The sequence below is a fragment of the Camelus bactrianus genome, chromosome 14, assembly GCF_048773025.1.
Source record: "Camelus bactrianus isolate YW-2024 breed Bactrian camel chromosome 14, ASM4877302v1, whole genome shotgun sequence".
Taxonomy (NCBI): domain Eukaryota; kingdom Metazoa; phylum Chordata; class Mammalia; order Artiodactyla; family Camelidae; genus Camelus; species Camelus bactrianus.
Window position 1 is genome coordinate 18,151,132 of NC_133552.1, and position 18,761 is coordinate 18,169,892.

At 34.1% G+C, this 18,761-nt stretch overlaps 1 protein-coding gene across 2 annotated transcripts in view; it reads right to left on the minus strand.

Annotated features, from left to right (window-relative positions):
* Positions 1-18,761, minus strand: part of GTF2F2 (general transcription factor IIF subunit 2) — a 121,406-nt gene that overhangs the window by 70,826 nt on the left and 31,819 nt on the right. Inside the window, exon 5 of one of the 2 annotated variants that reach the window (XM_074378201.1) lies at positions 9,030-13,333. The exons of the other annotated variant lie outside the window; for it this stretch is intronic. Within the exon in view, the coding sequence (XP_074234302.1) occupies positions 12,498-13,333 (836 nt within the window). The 3' untranslated portion in view covers positions 9,030-12,497. Of the gene's footprint in view, positions 1-9,029; positions 13,334-18,761 lie in introns of those variants that run through there. 2 annotated transcript variants of the gene reach the window in all.

Consider the following 18,761-nt stretch of genomic DNA (forward strand, 5'->3'; position numbering starts at 1 on the left):
TTTTCACAGATGAAGAAAGAGACTTAGAGGGCTAAGGCACCTGCTAAGATAATAGTTATTAAGAGGTGAAGGTGGAACCAACATCTGAAGCCCAGGTATATTAGTTCCAGAGCCAGCAAGAACCAGGTAGAGCCAGTAAGAGACATGTCTGCCTTTGCAGGTCACTTACATCTCTAACACCTAGAACCTGGCACACAACAAGTATTCATGAAGTACATGCAAAATAAAGAATACCAGAATACAGACTTGCCTCACTTGATAAAATCTCACGATGCAGGTATTCTTAAAATGTTGAGTAAAAAAGTGAATTTTGGGAAAGCAAATAATACTTTAAATGTCATGTCGTGTCATTTAAATAACATGAGATGAATCATCTCACAAGAATAAGAATATCCCAAATTCGTATATTGGCAAATCTAGATTTTCACGTCAGGTTCGCTGAAAAGTGGGGTTACTTTTTACGACTTGTACAGTCCACAGAACTGACATATTATGACAAAAGAATATGACCTAGTGAAACACACATGGGCTCTGGAGTCAGACTTGGGTTCAAATTCAGTTAGCTTCCACTAACTTGCTTACATGACCATAAGCAAGATTCTTAACTTCTTTGAACTTCAACATCCTCACAATAAAATGGAAGTAGTTATGATTAGTTGAGAACTTTTAAGGCTTAAATTACATGTAAAAGGCCTCACCCATCACAGGCTTCCCAACCCATAAGCACTGGTTATTATCTTATCCAGTGTAAAGGTACCTTCATGACATAACCATGAATAACAAGCATAAAAATGCACATTTACATTAATCAGGTTTTCAACTTGGACATGAAAAGAACAGAGAATAAATCCATGCTTAATACTGTGATGAATACTATAAGACACAAGAATCTACTTTAAGTTGCCACAGGAAAATGCAGTTTTCAATTGTATTAGTTTAAAAATACATATGATGAGTTTCTTGGGACTTTTACCTTCTAGCTTTGTGTACTAACTCTACAAGAGCAAAATAAATCACTGTAGCTGTTTCATCAGCAATTCAAAATTAGTCAGCAGTAACACATATAATATCACACTCTTAAATATACCCCTATCTAATAAATTATGATTAAGAGTAAATGCCTTAAACTGCAGTGATGTCAGTCAAGGTTAAAATCAGGGCATGTGAACCATAATTATCCTTGTGAGCAAAGCAGAGATGTAATATGGACTATCCAAAACAGCATGTAACTTAGAAATTATTTGTATTTAGCTTTGAAATATATAATGGCTACTTCTGTAGCAGACTTGTCTTCCTAATCATATTTTGCTTAAGCTAATATTAAAATTAATTTGCTTCTGTGAACAAACACCAAGGGGACGGCGATAAAGGAAGGTGTACTGGGCAGAGGAAAATATCTAAGATGAAATTTTAAATTTGCCTAACATAACTTATAAAGAGGTGACTGTATTCCTACTTCTCTTTGCAAAGATACACAATAGTTCGAGTTTCTATCAAACAAAAATCATTGATATAAATCTTATAAGCTATTCAAATGACATATTTAATTACATTTTTCCAATAATGCAAAAACTGTACAATGTTAAGCATTTGTACATAAAATATGGCAACTCTAGATTTATTTAAATCACTTATTTTAGGAAAAATATTGAACTAGATATTAAAGAGTTAGACAATTATACTTCTTTATTATGTCTTAAAAAATTGTTTCCTAGCATAAAATATAACACAGTTAACCTGACAGTACAATAGGTTTTTCCAAACCCAGGATTCCAGAGTATTCAGCTACATTTAAAAGCAAATTTTAGTAGTTTTTTTTTTTTTTTAAAGATCTAGTTAATTTTACAAATTTCTTTTTGAAGACAGGCTCGGCTTTTCAAAAGTAATTCTGATTATGGCCCTCTAGGATCTTTAGTACATATTTTTCTACATCATTAAAGTGTAAAACTGAGCAAGTCTACTGATTTTTTTTCTTAATTCCACTCTACTGATTTTGCCTTGCTATAAAAGAGGTTTATTAACTAATTTTTAAGGTTCTTAAAATTGTTGAATGATACTAACTTTAATTTCAATGGTTGCTTGAGTTCGATAACTTTTTATAACAATGTGGTTTAATTATACCATTTACCATTTACTTTAGGTACCACACCATTTGATGAATTTTTATTTATATTTATTTTTTAAAAAACATTAAAAATAAGTATGATTGTAGACATCCATGACCCTACATCCTAAAAAAAAAACTGCTTTGATTTTTGCATATTTTTTCTATCCACGTGTATTTTTAAAGAAACCACTACAAAAAGAAAAAAGACTATATATAGCTGTGTGCAGAAATAATAAAGGTTGATGATTACTGGACAGAAACACTGAACAAAAGATTCTAAAACAGAAGATTCATAGGTAACTGATATATAAAACAACAAAACCACAAAATGCAACCACAGGCATTTATGATACATATAAGTTTACTTGTTACTATACAGCCAGAAAGTAACACATTGGTATTCAATATATAAATATTCAGCTACCTTGAAAACTGGAGGTAGGCTTTATTAAAAAAGTCATTTTGCTTCCCAGTTATACATCCCTCCCCTCTTTTTTTTTCTTATCAAAATTTAGATTATTTGGATATAAGGCAAGAAAAGAAGGCTCAGCTCTTTTTCTATTATAGAACAAAAACTGTGTATTACAAAACTCACTAAATGATGAATATATAGAAAAATAACAAAGCCTGATATAAAAATTTGGTAGTTAACACAGAGGTGTTTAATGAAGCAAGGCTTTTCATTAAGTAAAATCATTCCTAATTTTCATTATGTATCATCCTAAGACTTTCTTTTTAACTAAAGGATGTAATAAAAACATTTTTAAGTAGAATTGATTCCCTTTATTAAAAAAAAAAGAATATGTACCAAAAAGTGGTCTTTTTGGTTTAAGGTGGTAGGAAGGAATAGCAGTTGAGGATTTAAAAATCAAAGTAAAAAAAATCATATCAACTCTACCAATGTTAAGAATTGCAAATGAAGCAAAAAAGATGAAACCTCTTCTACAGAAACTAATGGTTTTCCTCCAAGGGAACAACTACTACTTACCTTCCTCTTCCCTTCAAAGAAATCATCTCTGCTTGTTTCTGTAAGTTTCACTACAGTTGTTTCTGTAAGTTTCAGGTATCATTATAAAAGATCACTACCCTGGAAAAGTATATGAAATGGGTGGAAAGATGTAAGAAAAAGTGGGACATGATAGTAATCTGACCTTTTAGCAAAGATCATAAAAATGTCTGGCATTCACTGGGGTGTTACGACGTATCAGTCGGTACTTAGTATTTTATATGCATTAACTCCTTTATAGCTAGGTGCACAATTGCTAGTTACTTCCCCAACACGTATTCTTCCCCCTGTTAGTAACTGAACCCTAATTCTACTGAGGTGGCAACTGTACCCAGATAAAAACCTGTATTTCCCAATGTTCTGTGGCTGTAATGATCAATGGAATATAAGCAAAACTTGCAGGGTGTGACTTTTGGATATGGTCCTGTGGGAGGGTTACAGAGCTGGGTAAGCCCTTCTGCCTTGCCCTACTGCCTTCGTTTTGCTGCCTGGACTGTAGATATGATGGTTATAACCACAGCAGACATTTTGGATCACCCCGAGAATGGAAGCCACAAACTAATGATGGCAGACGGTTGCTGACAACCATGGAACTGCCATACCAGACCTGGACTTCCTACTTCAGAACCTTCCATTACAAAGAAGAAAAATGCATTTAAGTCACTGATATTTTAGGATGTCTCTTGACCCTAACAGATAGAGGTGGGCAGTATTACAGCCCGTTTTACAGATGAGAAGAGACCTATAGAGTTAAGCAACTTGCGGCAGGCACACAGCTAGCAAGCAACCCCTAAAGCGCCAAGCTCTTTAACCACTGCATAATACCACTTTCAGACCAGACACCAGGAACTCACTAAGAAACCTGGAAAAGGCACGAGCCTTGAAAATGAGCAAGACCATGTTAAAGGAAGGCTGTATCTCCACTCATTAGACTAGGCCAAAACCTGGCTTAAAATACTGAAAGACGCCAAAGTTAACCAAAAGGGAATCTAGTTAGTCTGGTGAGTTTGCCGCCCAAAAAAAAACCCCAACAGAATAGAGGAGAATCCATTGATGAGAAACGTGGGGCCACAACCACAGAAAGGAAAAGGGGTAACAGTAGGTCAGAGAGTAAGTCTAACCAGGAGAGAAACGTCTGTAAGCCAGAAAGATTTTCCTCATTCAGGTACAGAATCATTACTGGATTAAATCCAGAAAAGCTACCTAGGAATAACCCCAAACTAATATCTAAAACTGAACTAAAAATTCTTCCATGGAAACATCTAAGAAAAAGTAGAATATCTTTATGCAAATACGGGGAAGGGGAAAGGGTGTTTATATATGAAGAAAGCAAAGAAACAACTTTACAGATTTCTGAGATATAGTCAACTTTTGTACTACCACCCCCTCCCTTGCTCTGAGAGCGGAAGGGGAGTATGAGGGTGGATGGAGAAGAGCATAACCCTCCTGTTTCCCTGCATGATTGAGCAATTAAAATACTAAGGATGAAAAAGCATCTTGTATGGTCTGTTTTAGAGTCTTCGGGGAGGCAGTGAAGTAAGAAAACTGGGAAAGAGAAGCACAGTCTGAAAAACTGAACCTGAGGAAGCTAGGAGACAGATATGGCCAGTTTCTTAGAAACAGTAAGGGATGAATGAAGAGTTACAGAAGGCCTACCTCCAGACACAGAGAGGGGCCCGAGGCTTTAACCAGCAGGGCAGCCATTTGTTCCCTAAGTAGCTAATATTATCTTCAATTTTCCAAATTAATGTTTGTGGTAAACTACGCAAATAATTAGACATTTTCCCCAAGAACATGTTAACAGAAGGATCAAGAAAAGCTACTGCTAGCTTTTTTACGATGAAGTTAAAATACTGGAGCACAGATGCTAAAGCTCACATACTTTTTAAAATAAAGTGACCCAAAAGACAATAATAGGTCAATTTTTCTGGTTATACAATCCAAATTTGATGGTCCCTTAAGAGGTACCATGCACTCAATCACATATTAATATTTATTTTATATTTACTTCTAAATATATACTAATTGTTTTTGCACTGCACAGCTTTAAAAGATAAACTATAAAGTTATTGTTGTTTAGTATCTTATTTTACACAGCCACCTGGGAGGCAAATTATTTATAAATCATTAGAAGACAAACACAAGAACACAGTATAAAAGAGTTTATTGGGGGAAAAAAGTATTTTGAAAACTAGTAAACTAATAAATGAAGGATGTCAACTAAGACCAACACAGTTAAAAAGCCCCAAAATGTGGCTTTGGAACTCAGGCATCTTTCAGCTTCTAGTCACTTACAGTGTATTAAATAAATAAACAGATGAGGACAAATAGAGAAATGTTCTTATTCAGAAACACTTAAGGAAGATGCCTGCCACCCCAGTTCCTACCAATTTCTTATAAAATCAAATAGAGATGGATAGGACGAACGTCAGTGGTTGGTCAATCTTTTTGAATGGAACACACACCAAACTAAAGTTGTTAATAATATCTTCTGTTTGGCTTCACATTATTAACAGACTTCCTTTAAATTTTACTGTAAGCTGATATAGGCCAAAGCAATTAGTTTTCTTAGACCCATATTTTAAAAACATGTTTATACTGGACATTTTAAAAACTGCCTTTGTAGCCTAAGACCCTTGTACTTTTAAGGCTATTGCTCATCTCTGCTCAAAATCCTAGCCTGCACAATTATGGGCTCATATTATATGTGTATAATAATAATAATATAAAAATAAAAGCAAAAAGAAGATGAATAAAATGATAAAAATGTTTACTGAGCATTAACTCACGTCAGGCACTTTGCTAAAAACATTTTGTTACTGCTACATCTAAATTACAAATGGAGAACTGAAGTTCGGCAAAGAAGTGTGACAAAAGTCTCAGAGCTCCTAATGAGAGACTGAAGAGGGTTTTAATTCAGCAGTCAGGTTCTAGAACCCATTCTCAATTACTACCACATATATATTCTGCCAACCTAAATTCTTCTAGCTTTGAAAAGTAGAAAACTGATTTTTTTCCTCCATCTATGAAAAATAGTTTTCTTCAAACAACTTCATAATGCAAATGTGACTCAGAGGTAAGATGCTTATTAGCTCACTGGAAAACTGTTTTGAAGAACATCAGAAGTGGGGAGGGTACAGCTCAGTGGTAGAGTGCATACTTAGCATACACAGGGTCTTGGGTTCAATTCCCAGTACCTCTGTTTAAAAAAAGAAACAGATAAATAAATCTAAAATTAAACCCCCATTAAAAAAGCAAAAAAAAAAAAAAAAAAAGAAAAAGAACGGGGGGAGGGTATAGTTCAAGTGGTAGAGTGCATGCTTAGCATGCATGAACTCTTGGGTTCAATCCCCAGTACCTCTTCTAAGAATAAATAAATAAATAAACCTAATTACTTCCTCCCACCACCACCCCCCAAAAAAGAAAGAAGTTCAAAAAGAAATGTTTATATACATAATGAAACATTTAAAATAGTCTTATAGCTATTCATTCAAAGATTCACCCCAAACCTCTCTGGGCCAAGCTTTTTTACTCTGATTTATTATTTTGAAATAATAACAATGACTTTCCTTAAAACTACCATGAACAAATAAACCCCAAGCTGCCATTAGGTGAAATGTGTGACCATTTCTTTTTTGAGGCAGCCAGCAAAAAAGGAGGGAGGTGTATGAAGAGAACTGATGCCGTGCTATCTGAATATCACTTTTGTTTTTTTGATGACTATACATAGCAAATACCACATAAGAGACTGGCGATTTACCAGTACAAAAATATACCTCTTTTAAAGAAAAAGTCATGCCTTCTGTATGTCACTATACTATTGGGGGAGGGCAAGATATACATGAAAAATTAATTAATTTTTATTGAATAAAAATTTATTAAAGCAATACTTTAAGGTAATTAACAGGCCTCAATTATATAAGCCCGCAGAAATAACAGTTCAATCCATTTCCCTACAAACACATAAAATTAGAGAAAATAAAAAAGGCCAATCATTTGTACATGATATAAGCAATACTGACCAAATTCAATCAGAGATTATAATTAGGACAAAATATACTTATTAAAATTAGATTTGGACAGCAAAGGAAATAAAGACAGGAAGTATGGAGAGAAGAGAAAAGGAAAGTATGGTTCAATAAGTAAATCAATTCTTCCACAAAAGCATTTAGTGCACATTCAGCTTAAAAATAAACATTAACTGCCTAGAACTCTTTGTGAAATAAAAGGTATTTATATCTTATATATGGTATATCACCTATTTTCTACATATATAAAATTATAACTATATATCCAAAATAGACACAAAATATGGGTTTAAAATGGAGACTAAAATTCTACAATGAAGTTGAAAGAAAATTATGCATACCTTGTTAAAGTCACCTGTTAAGCCCTTTTTGAAAAAAAGGGGGGAATCTAATGTTGAAATCTAGATAATGATGTAATAAATAAAAATAATTCAGGAATAAGATGGTATGATCAAAAGACTAGATAAAAGTACAAAACTATTTACACAATTAATACTAAGTTTAAATAGCAAAAGACTTAGTTGCAGAACAGAATATTAATCTTAACAAAGCCTTAATAAAGTAAAAATACAACCAACAAAACTGAAGAAATTGTGTTTTGAGGAAAATAACTTCCTAATTTTTTATAACTGAGAATCAACAGATTGTCAAAAAGTGAAACCTGGGGCTAAAAAAGTTAAACAAAATGACTCCAATCCCTTAATTGCTTCCCCCTCACACCCACACCCCAACTCCCCAACTTCAGAAGGAGCTCTTCAGAACTCATATTTCTTGTGGAAAAGAAGCATTTATTTGACATTTAGCAATTCCTTCTGTTCTTTTTCTTCTGTTAATTCAAGTAAGTTAACTATACTTGTTCCTATTTCCTATAATCGTAGGCTGTTATTCAGATCAAATCTCCCACTAAAAACAACTATGAAAGCTGAATAAAACCTTGTAAGTGTCAAAAAGACTACAAGATAATAAGTAATCACCAAGCTCCAAAGGAAGAGAAAACAAGAATCCCTGAGGTCGTGAGCCAATCTGGTGAAACACTAGACCCTTTGTTTAGACAGATTCCCAAACCAAGTGTAGGGGGACAGAAGTTCAAGTCCAGAGTCAGCACAAGATGGAAAGCCTAAGTTCCTTATCATAAAAAATTAAAATCCCAAAAGATTATACCTACAGAGTGAGAGTAAACAGGATTTGGAAACAGCTCTTTAATATTCTATAATTAAAAACTTGCCCACTCAGACTAATCAGCAAATTCTGCTAAATACTTAAGGAAGAAATAAGCCCAGTCTCACATCAACTCTTCCTGGTAAAAAAAAAAAGGGGGGGGGAGGGGTGTCAGTCCCCAATTCATTTATGAGGTCAGTATAACTTCAATACCAAAACCTAATAAAGATATTAGAAGAAAGGAAAATTATGGGCCAGTTTTACTCATGAACATAAATGTAAGCAAACTGAATCTAGCAATATTTAAAAGTATTATAAATCAAAGCTAAGTGGGGCTTACTCCAATAGAAGTTTGAATAGCAATAAAAAATCAACATAATTTTTCACAGTAATAAGATAAAGCTTTTAATCATCTCAATAGCAATAGAAAAGGTATCTGATAAAATTCATCATCCAGTCACTGACACACTTAACCAGGAAGAAAAGGGAATTTCCTTAATCTGATGAGGACAACCCACAAAAACAAACTAACTGTAAGTTATAGCAAACATACTTAAAGGTGAAATGTTAAGCAGAGATGATCCTATCACTACCCCAACTATTATAATAGAGCAAGAAAAAGAAATAACAGGTATAAAATCTGGAAAGAAAGACACAAAACTGTGGTTATAGTCACAGATCTTATAATCATGTAGTTATAAATTTTTTTTAAATTTACAGATAAGCTAGTAAAATGAATAAAGGCAGTTTGGAAAAGTTGTTGGATATAAGGTCAATATTAAAATTAAATATGCCAGTAACAAAGAGATGATAATCTTTTTAAAGAGATACTTCATACAGTAATGTCAAAAAATGCCAAATATCTACGAATTATAATAAAATATACAAGAAACCTACAGAGAAAACTATCAACATTGAGAAAAATTAAAGTAAGAATTCACAAATGTTCCTGTATTGCAAGAGTCAATAAAAAATGTTAATTTTTTCTAAGCAGTTATATAGATTCAATACAGTTAACACCCCCTACCCTGGGGAAAAAATCCAATCAAATGTTCTGTGGAAAATTTCAAGCTGATTTTGCTTTATATAGAAATGGAAAGGGGCTAAGAATAACCAAGACACTCCTGAAGAACAACAAGGTGGGATGGCTTGATGTCCTGGATACCATGACTTATTATTGAGCCAAAGTAAGAAAGACAGTGTGGTATTGCACAAGAATACATGAATCAACTAATGGAACAGATAGCCAAAAACAGACCTGTGCTTCAGTAGATATTTATGGCAAAGACGGCACTAACAGAGAGGAAAAAATGATCTTTTTAAGAAGTATGTGATATTCCTATCATGGGGAGGCAAAATAAAATTTGACGCCTGTCACATCATACAGAAAACCAATTCCAGGTAGACTATAGATCTAAATGTGAAAGACAAAACGAAATCTTCTGGAAAATGTTATAAGAATACCTTTATGATCTTGGAAGCTGGAAGATTTCTTAAATGGGACATAAAAAGCACCAACCATTAAAAAAAAAAAAGACTAAAATTGGACTGCACTATTTATCAAAAGACAGCGTTAAGAGAGTGAAAAGGCAAATCACAAAATAAAAGACATTTGTAACACATGTAACTAAGGGCTATACCCAGAATAGATAAAGAATGACAACTCAAAAGGAAAAAGTCAACCCAATAAAAAATGGGTAAGAGATCTGAACAAGGATTTCACAAAATAGAAAATGCAAGCGGACAATAAATACATGAAAGGGGCTTGACTTTACTAGAAATCAGGGAAATGTCAGATCAAACCACAAAGACGTAACACTACACATCCAAGATACCAGTTAACTTAAAAAAATAGAAAGAAAAGAACAATACCATTGGAGAGGAGTCAAAACAAAAAGAACTCATATACACTACTGATGGGACTACAGACCGGTGTAACTTCTCTGGAAAACAGTTTGGCATTATCAACCAGAATTGACCCTAAACCCTGTGACCAAAGTCTACACTTAGGAACATAACTTTAAAAATTTATGTGCCAGGGCCCAAGTATAAAAATGTGACAGCAGCACTGTTAGTAAGTCACAAATATCCAGTAACAGTAGAAACGGATAAACTGAGTTAAATACACACAGTGGAATACAGCAAAGAAAATGAATCAACTACCACCATACACAACATGGATTAGTCTTAGAAAACAATGTTCAGTGAAAAAGCCATGCCAAAAAGTAATGCATTCTCTACGATTCTACTTAACATTCAGAAACAGGCAATGTAAAATATATTGCAGAGACATGAAGGCTTAAATGTTAAAATTACAGGGAAAAAAGTGATTATCATAAATGTCAATGATAATGGCTATCTCTGCAGAGAAAGGAATGAGTTATGATGGAGGAAAAGACATCCAGAGGCTTGAGGGGCTTCTATTTTAACTGCTTCTGTTAATGCATTTTTTTTTTCTGTATTTGTTGCTGTTCACATTTTTTAATGTTTTTAAAATTATCTATATTTTTATTTTTAAAAATAGCCATTCTGAAAAACAGCTTGGCAATTTCTCACACAATTTAACATGCATTACCATACAACCCAGCAAATGTACTCTGAGGCATTTATCCCAGAGAAATAAAAACTTATGTTCAGACAGAAATATTCATGGCAGCTTTATTTATAATAGCAAAAGACTGGAAACAACCCAGATGCCCTTCAAAGGGTGACTAGTTAGACAAATGGTGATACATCCATACTATGAAATATTCAGCGATAGAAAGGAATAAACTATTGACACATGCCAAAACCCTGTATGAATCTCCAGGGGATTTATGCCAAGTGAAAAAAGCACTTATATTACATTTATTATGTAACATTTACATGATACTTTTTAAGTGACAAAATTTTAGAAATGGAGAACAGATCAGTGGTTGCCAGAGGTCAAAGATGGGGCTGGGGTAAATGGGGCTTGGGGAGTGGGAGGAAGGTGGTGTGGGTACAAAAGGGTAATAAAAGGGATCTCTGTGGGGATGGGACTGTCTGTATCTTGATTATGGTAGTGAATACATAAAACTGCACATGTGATAAAATTGCACGGAATTAGACACACAAAAAGTACAAGTAAAACTGGGGGTACGTGAGTATCAATGTCAATAGATTGTACTACAGTTTGGCAATATACTTCAATGGGGGAAACTGGGTAAAGAGTAAACAGGATAAATGTATTAGTTCTTACAACACATGAATCTACAATTATCTCAAAATAAAAAGCTTAATTAAAGTAATTTAAAGAACAGAACAAATACAACAACCTCTCTTTCTTCATCTTTCTGTCTCTATATATCTTTATGATGCATAGCTGGAATGATGTTCACTAAATGATAATACTTACTTCTTGATGGTGGAACTCTGGGTAATGTGAATGTTTCTATATTGTTATAATATTTTTAAAATAAGCATCTCCCTTTTTATAAAATAAGTCATTACTTACTTTATAAAAGGGCGACAGAGTACAAAATTTATACCCTTAAAATTATAAGACACTATTAAAATTTAAAGAAGGAACAAATTAATGGAAAGACATCTATGTTCATGGACTGGAAGACTTAATATTGTTAAGATGACAGTACTCTCAAAACTGATCCACAGATTCAATACAATCCCTACCAAAATCCTAGCTGGTCTTTTTGCAGAAATTAACAAACTGATCCTAAAAAACACATGGAAATTCAAGCACCCAGAAGAGTCAAACAATCATGAAAAAGAAAATGAATGAGGAGTTTACAATTTCAAAACTTCTACAAAACTCAGTAATCAAGACTGTGGTACTGACATAAGGATAGACACACAGAGTGATGGAACAAAACAGAGATTCCATAAAAGATTTTTTTTTTAACTTTTATTGAGTTATAGTCATTTCAAAAAGTTGTGTCAAATTCCAGTGTAGAGCACAATTTTTCAGTTATACATGAATATGTATACATGAACATACATATTCATTGTCACATTTTTTTCACTGTGAGCTACCACAAGATCTTGTATATATTTCCCTGTGCTATACAGTATAATCTTATTTTTCTGTTCTATATTTTGAAATCCCAGTCTGTCCCTTCCCACTCCCCGTCCCCCTGGCAACCACAAGTTTGTATTCTATGTCTATGAGTCTGTTTCTGTTTTGTATTTATGTTTTTTGGTTTTTGGGTTTTTTTTTTTTTTAGATTCTGCATATGAGCGATCTCATATGGTATTTTTCTTTCTCTTTCTGGCTTACTTCACTTAGAATGACATTCTCCAGGAACATCCATGTTGCTGCAAATGGCATTATGTTGTCGGTTTTTATGACTGAATAGTATTCCATTGTATAAATATACCACTTCTTTTTTATCCAGTCATCTGCTGATGGACATTTAGGCTGTTTCCCTATCTTGGCTATTGTAAATAGTGCTGCTATGAACATTGGGGTGCAGGTGTCATTTTGAAGTAGGGTCCCTTCTGGATATATTATGCCCAGAAGCAGGATTCCTGGGTCATATGGTAAGTCTATTCCTAGTCTTTTGAGGAATCTCCATACTGTTTTCCACAGTGGCTGCACCAAACTGCATTCCCACCAGCAGTGGAGGAGGGTTCCCTTTTCTCCACAGCCTCTCCAGCATTTGTCATTTGTGGACTTTTGAATGATGGCCATTCTGACTGCTGTGAGGTGATACCTCATTGTAGTTCTGATTTGCATTTCTCTGATAATTAATGACACTGAGCATTTTTTCATGTGCCTATTGATCATTTGTATGTCTTCCTTGGAGAATTGTTTGTTTAGGTCTTTTGCCCACTTTTGGATTGGGTTGTTTGTTTTTTTCTTATTAAGTCGTATGAGCTGCTTATATATTTTGGAGATGGAGCCTTTGTCGGTTTCATTTGCAAAAAATTTCTCCCATTCCATAGGCTGTCGTTTTGTTTTACTTACGGTTTCCTTTGCTGTGCAGAAGCTTGTAAGTTTCATTAGGTCCCATCTGTTTATTCTTGCTTTTATTTCTATTGCTTGGGTAGACTGTCCTAGGAGAACATTTTTGAGATGTATGTCAGATAGTGTTTTGCCTACATTTTCTTTTAGGAGGTTTATTGTATCTTATCTTGTATTTAAGTCTTTGATCCATTTTGAGTTTATTTTTGTGTGTGGTGTAAGGGAGTGTTCTAGCTTCACTGCTTTACATGCTGCTGTCCAGTTTTCCCAACACCATTTGCTGAAGAGACTGTCTTTATCCCATTGTATATTCTTGCCTCCTTTGTCGAAGATTAGTTAACCAAAAGTTTGTGGGTTCATTTCTGGGCTCTCTATTCTATGCCACTGGTCTATATGTCTGTTTTTGTACCAATACCATGCTGTCTTGATGACTGTAGCTCTGTAGTATTGTCTGAAGTCTGAGAGAGTTATTCCTCCAGCCTTTCTTTTTCTTCAGTAATGCTTTGGTAATTCTAGGTCTTTTGTGGTCCTATATAAATTTTATTATGATTTGTTCTAGTTCTGTGAAATATGTCCTGGTAATTCGATAGAGATTGCATTAAATCTGTAGATTGCCTTGGGCAGTGTGACCATTTTAACAATATTGATTCTTCCAATCCAGGAGCATGGGATATCTTTCCATTTTTTAAAGTCTTCTTTAATTTCCTTCATCAGTGTTTTATAGTTTTCTGTGTATAATTCTTTCACCTCCTTGGTTAGATTTATTCCTAGTTATTTTATTACTTTGGGTGCTATTTTAAAGGGGATTGTTTCTTTATTTACTTTATCTGTTGATTCATCGTTAGTGTAAAGAAATGCGAACTGATTTTTGAACGTTAATCTTGTAACCTGCTACCTTGCTGAATTCTTCGATCAGCTCTATTAGTTTTTGTGTGGCCATAAAAGATTTCTTATCAACTGATTTTCCTCAATGGTGCCAAGACAATTCAATGGGGAAAAGACGGTCTTTTCAAAAAACAGTGCTTGGACAACTGGATGTCCACATGCAAAAGAATGAAGTTGGATTCCTACTTCATACCAAATACAAGATTAACTCAAATTGGATCATAATTTAAATGTAAGAGATAAGACTATAAAACTCCTAGAACAAAATGAAGGAGTAAACCTTTTATGACTGTGAGTTAGGTAAGCCTTCTTAAATATGACACCAAAAACAGAAGCAACAACAAAAATAGACAAGTTGGATTTCATCAAAACTAAAAGTTTTGTGTTTTAAAAAACACCATCAAGAAAGTGAAAAGACAATCTACAGAATGGGAGAAAATGTTTATAAATAATTTATCATACATAGCAGCACTATTCATAATAGCCAAAAAGTGGAAACAATCCTAATGTCCATCAATTGATGAATGGATAAGCAAAAAATATGGAATATCTGAGCAATGGAATATTATTCAGCAATAAAAAGGAATAAAGCACTGATTAAAGGTAAAACATGGACGAACCTTGGAAACGTTATGCTAAGTGAAAAATGCCAGTCACAAAAGATCAAATATTGTATGATTCCATTTATATGAACTGCCCAGAACAGATAAATCTACAGAAACAGAAAGTAGATTAGTGGTTGCCTATGAGTTGGAGGTCTAGTGTGAAAATAACAGGTGACTGCAAATAGGTATGGGATTTCTTTTTGAAATGATAAAAATATTCTAAAATTGACTGTGGTGATCTCTGCAAATATACTAAAAACATTGAGTTGTACATTTTAAGTGGGTAAATTGTATTATAAGTAGATTATATATTAGTAAAGCTATTCTAGTAAAAAGGCAACATAATGCAAATACTTTTTTATTTACAAGACCACTATATAACATCACATTTACTTACAGATGAAATAGGGAGTTATGAAAAATTCAGAAATTCAATACAATGTTTAAGTAGAAAACAGACAAGTTTTCATTTTGGAGCTATTTATTATTTTATATTAATTTTTTAATGGGAGGGATAAGAGCAATCCTTTAAGTAGTAGCATCTGAGAAGCAAACTAACGTATGCACAGATAAAGTGATAAACCCGGATTTGCTTTGAAGTAATCTAGCAGTGGATAGTGAGGTGGGAAAGGGAGATAAAATGTCACACAACTGGTTGGTTGTATCAAGTTTTGAAGCTAAGTAATAAGTATATGGGGATTCATTTATTATTCTCTCTACTATGTTTGAAATTTTCCATTAAAAATAAAAAGTATTTTCCTAAAAATAAATCAATAACTGTATTACATCATAATTTACTGCAACAGTTACTTGTTTTTGGACATCAGATTTGTCCGATTCCATAATTACTAAGAATGCTGTGTAAACAGCCCCCAAATCCACACTTAGTTGGACCACATACCTTGGGAAAGAAGAGATCAAAGGATGTAGTCAAGGATACAATTAAGGTACAAATTTTAGTTTCTGCCCCACCCTCCACCTGGTATTGATGGATATCCAATCACCCCATGGTTAGTTCTGGAGGTTTTTAGATAGAATCTTATGATGAAAATATATTAATCCTCTCAGAAAAATAAATAAAATTTAAAAATATAACGTTAAGCACCAAACTTCCAAAGAATTATTTAAAATATTACAAAATCAGTTTTCCAAAGATATCTATGGTTCTGGAGAAATGATACAATTGATTTTCAAATAAATTTGATTTCCTGAACAGTTTACACAGCACTAGAATATCCTCAAAATTAAGGCAGAGTGCTTTAAAATAAAAATTCTTATCAACTTGTATCAAATATGTATCACCTGATTATATCTAGAGCAGATTAAACATGTTTCTTACTACTTGTAAAACATCTCTATACCCAGACAACAATCTGTATAGTCAATTAGACAATATATCAACAAAGACAATTAAAAATTGGCTCCAAAGGAGGGCTAATGATTAACATAACTGGAAGGACATTAAGCAGAATTATAAATACTAGTAAAGCTAATTCTTTTCACTGAAGGGTAATTGCATGGAACAAATTATGATAAAATGTGAAATCCTTCACAAAAGTACTCAAAGCAAATTAAATTTCAGAATGACAAATACTCAAGTCCTACAGTATGAGAAGTACTGTGTATTGTCTGAGTAAAAGAAATGAGACTGAAAAATAGTCACTATTAATGAGTGAGGCACTTGAAGAAAGTTAATAGTTATCTTTTGAAAAATACTATACCCCAAAATGATTAAAACATTCTTCATTCTTCAGGGTGAGCAATAAAAAGATGAAACAGAAATGTATAATAAAATATTTATAGCTACATGACAATTAAATGATACTGAGTTAGTTTCTCATAAGAACATGGTAGCTCCAAAAAGGATGAGCCCTTTGGAATTTACATAACAATGTCTGACAAATTCCAGGCATTAAATATGACTTCTCTTCTCCCATCCTTTCTTCAAGCCTTTATTCTAGTGGCACTGTTCAGTCTGAAATGCTCTGCACCACAGCCCCCACCTCCTGGACTGGGGAGATGCTACTGATCTTTTACACTCCCAAAGCATTTTCACCAAGATTCACATACTTCCAGGAGCTACCATTTTCCTTTACCAAAGTAGGGGAAAGCAGTCATCATCTTCTTTCTGGCTCCCAGTGAACCATCTCCCCTACTACCCATTTTTCTGATGCTAACTCTTTGAGGACAACAACTGTGTGTCTTTTCAAAACATTTCGTTCTCAGGGCTTGGTATAATAAAGATCTCATAGTAGGTGGTCAAATTAAATCTGCTTAACCCATCTCAGGTTATTTATTTTTTTTTTTTACCACAATTCTTGAGGATCATGTGATAGCACTGCAAAAGTATTCTGTAAAGCACTATATGAATGACAGATTTTTACAGGCTATACTTACCTTTTAGATAGTGAATCACAGTGCTTTTCATCTTAAACTATAGTTGGGAAATATAAACATCCCGTTAGTTTCTACTGTTGAATTTCTTAATTCCCTAACCATATAAACTGTATGATCCTATCCCTAAGTTGGGTCTGGTAACCTTCAGGAATATTAAGATTCCCACTCCAGGGATTTTTTCTTTTAATTTTCCCTAACTTCAGATAGAAAGGAAAAATTATGGTTCCTTATTATTTGCTTCAGAGGTACAAAATGAAGAGTCACACAGGACCCTCCAAATCACTTAATCTGTTTCTTTCAACGTTTTGTCCAGACTCCTAAAGCAAAAACTACAGAGCACATTATCATTCTGTCCTGTGTCCAAAGAGATATAACCTGGCTTTTCACTCATCTCTTCTTTCCCATTCTTTCAACAGCAGGAAGGACATGGACACAGAATAAAGAAACTAGTCTCTAGTTCTATTTCTCAAAAACATTCAAAACAACTTTGCTCCCTCAGAAAGACACTAGACTAAAATTAGGCAGTCTCAAATCCAAATGTTTTCTGGGATGGGGCAGGTAAAATATGTAGAACAACTGAACAGGAAGTAAGGAACAATGTTTACTATCCTGGCCCTCTGGAGAAGAAACACCCTGCCTAAAACCTCAACATCTACTGAAAACAAAATGTAAGCCAAATAAAATAGGCCTGCATGCTGGATTCAGTTTATTAGACCAGAAGGATTTTAGTAGCCGTAACACACAAAAATTTGTGGTTTGTATTTGTGAGTTCTTTGCTGAACCTGACAATCTTTAAGCACCTTCTCTTCTACTTTTGAAATTTAACTCAAAGAGAAGGACCATAAAAGCCATGCTTTCTGAATTAAAGATACTTCAGCTGGGAGATATCAGTTCCAACAGGCCACAATTTGCTGGCTCCTACTTTAATAATGAACCATTCTAATGTCTTGTCCTAAAACATCTTTGGTCTAGAATTTAAACCTCTTCTTTCAGTCTATGACTTTTAATTCTTCTAATATACTCTTTAAACTGTGCAGCAAAGCCACTATCTTTGAATGTCAGAATTACCTTTATTAATAAAATGATGTCTCTTCCAACCAATATTCTAATACCACCACAATCACCACCCCTACGCACTGCAACTCTTATTCAGAAATGGTCTGGGTCAATGGGCATCTACTTCTCTACTATACTGTAAGAAAATTACTGTTTAAATAGCACTCCTTCCAATTCTATAAATTTAGCCAATATGATTCTACTGGCTGAAGCAGCCATGTATATACTACCCTCCAATGACACATAAACTATGGGACAATCCTGTGCTGCAGTCACTCAGGTTCCCAATTAAATGTCATAATATCATAACCCACAGGGTGAGCTTCTGGAGAAAATCAAACCAAGACAAAGAAGGAAACTGTAACTCCACAGTTAGGGTAGGCCCTAATCCAGTACCACTGGTGTCCTTAGAAGACCCTTGGTCACAAAGACACACAGCCGGGGTGCACATGCACAGAGGGATAGCCACGTGAGGAGACAGCAAGTGGGCAGCCAGCTGAGAGAGGCCTCAGAAGAAACCAAACCTGCAGGCACCTTAATCTTGGTCTTGTAGCCTCCAGAACTGTGAGAAAATAAA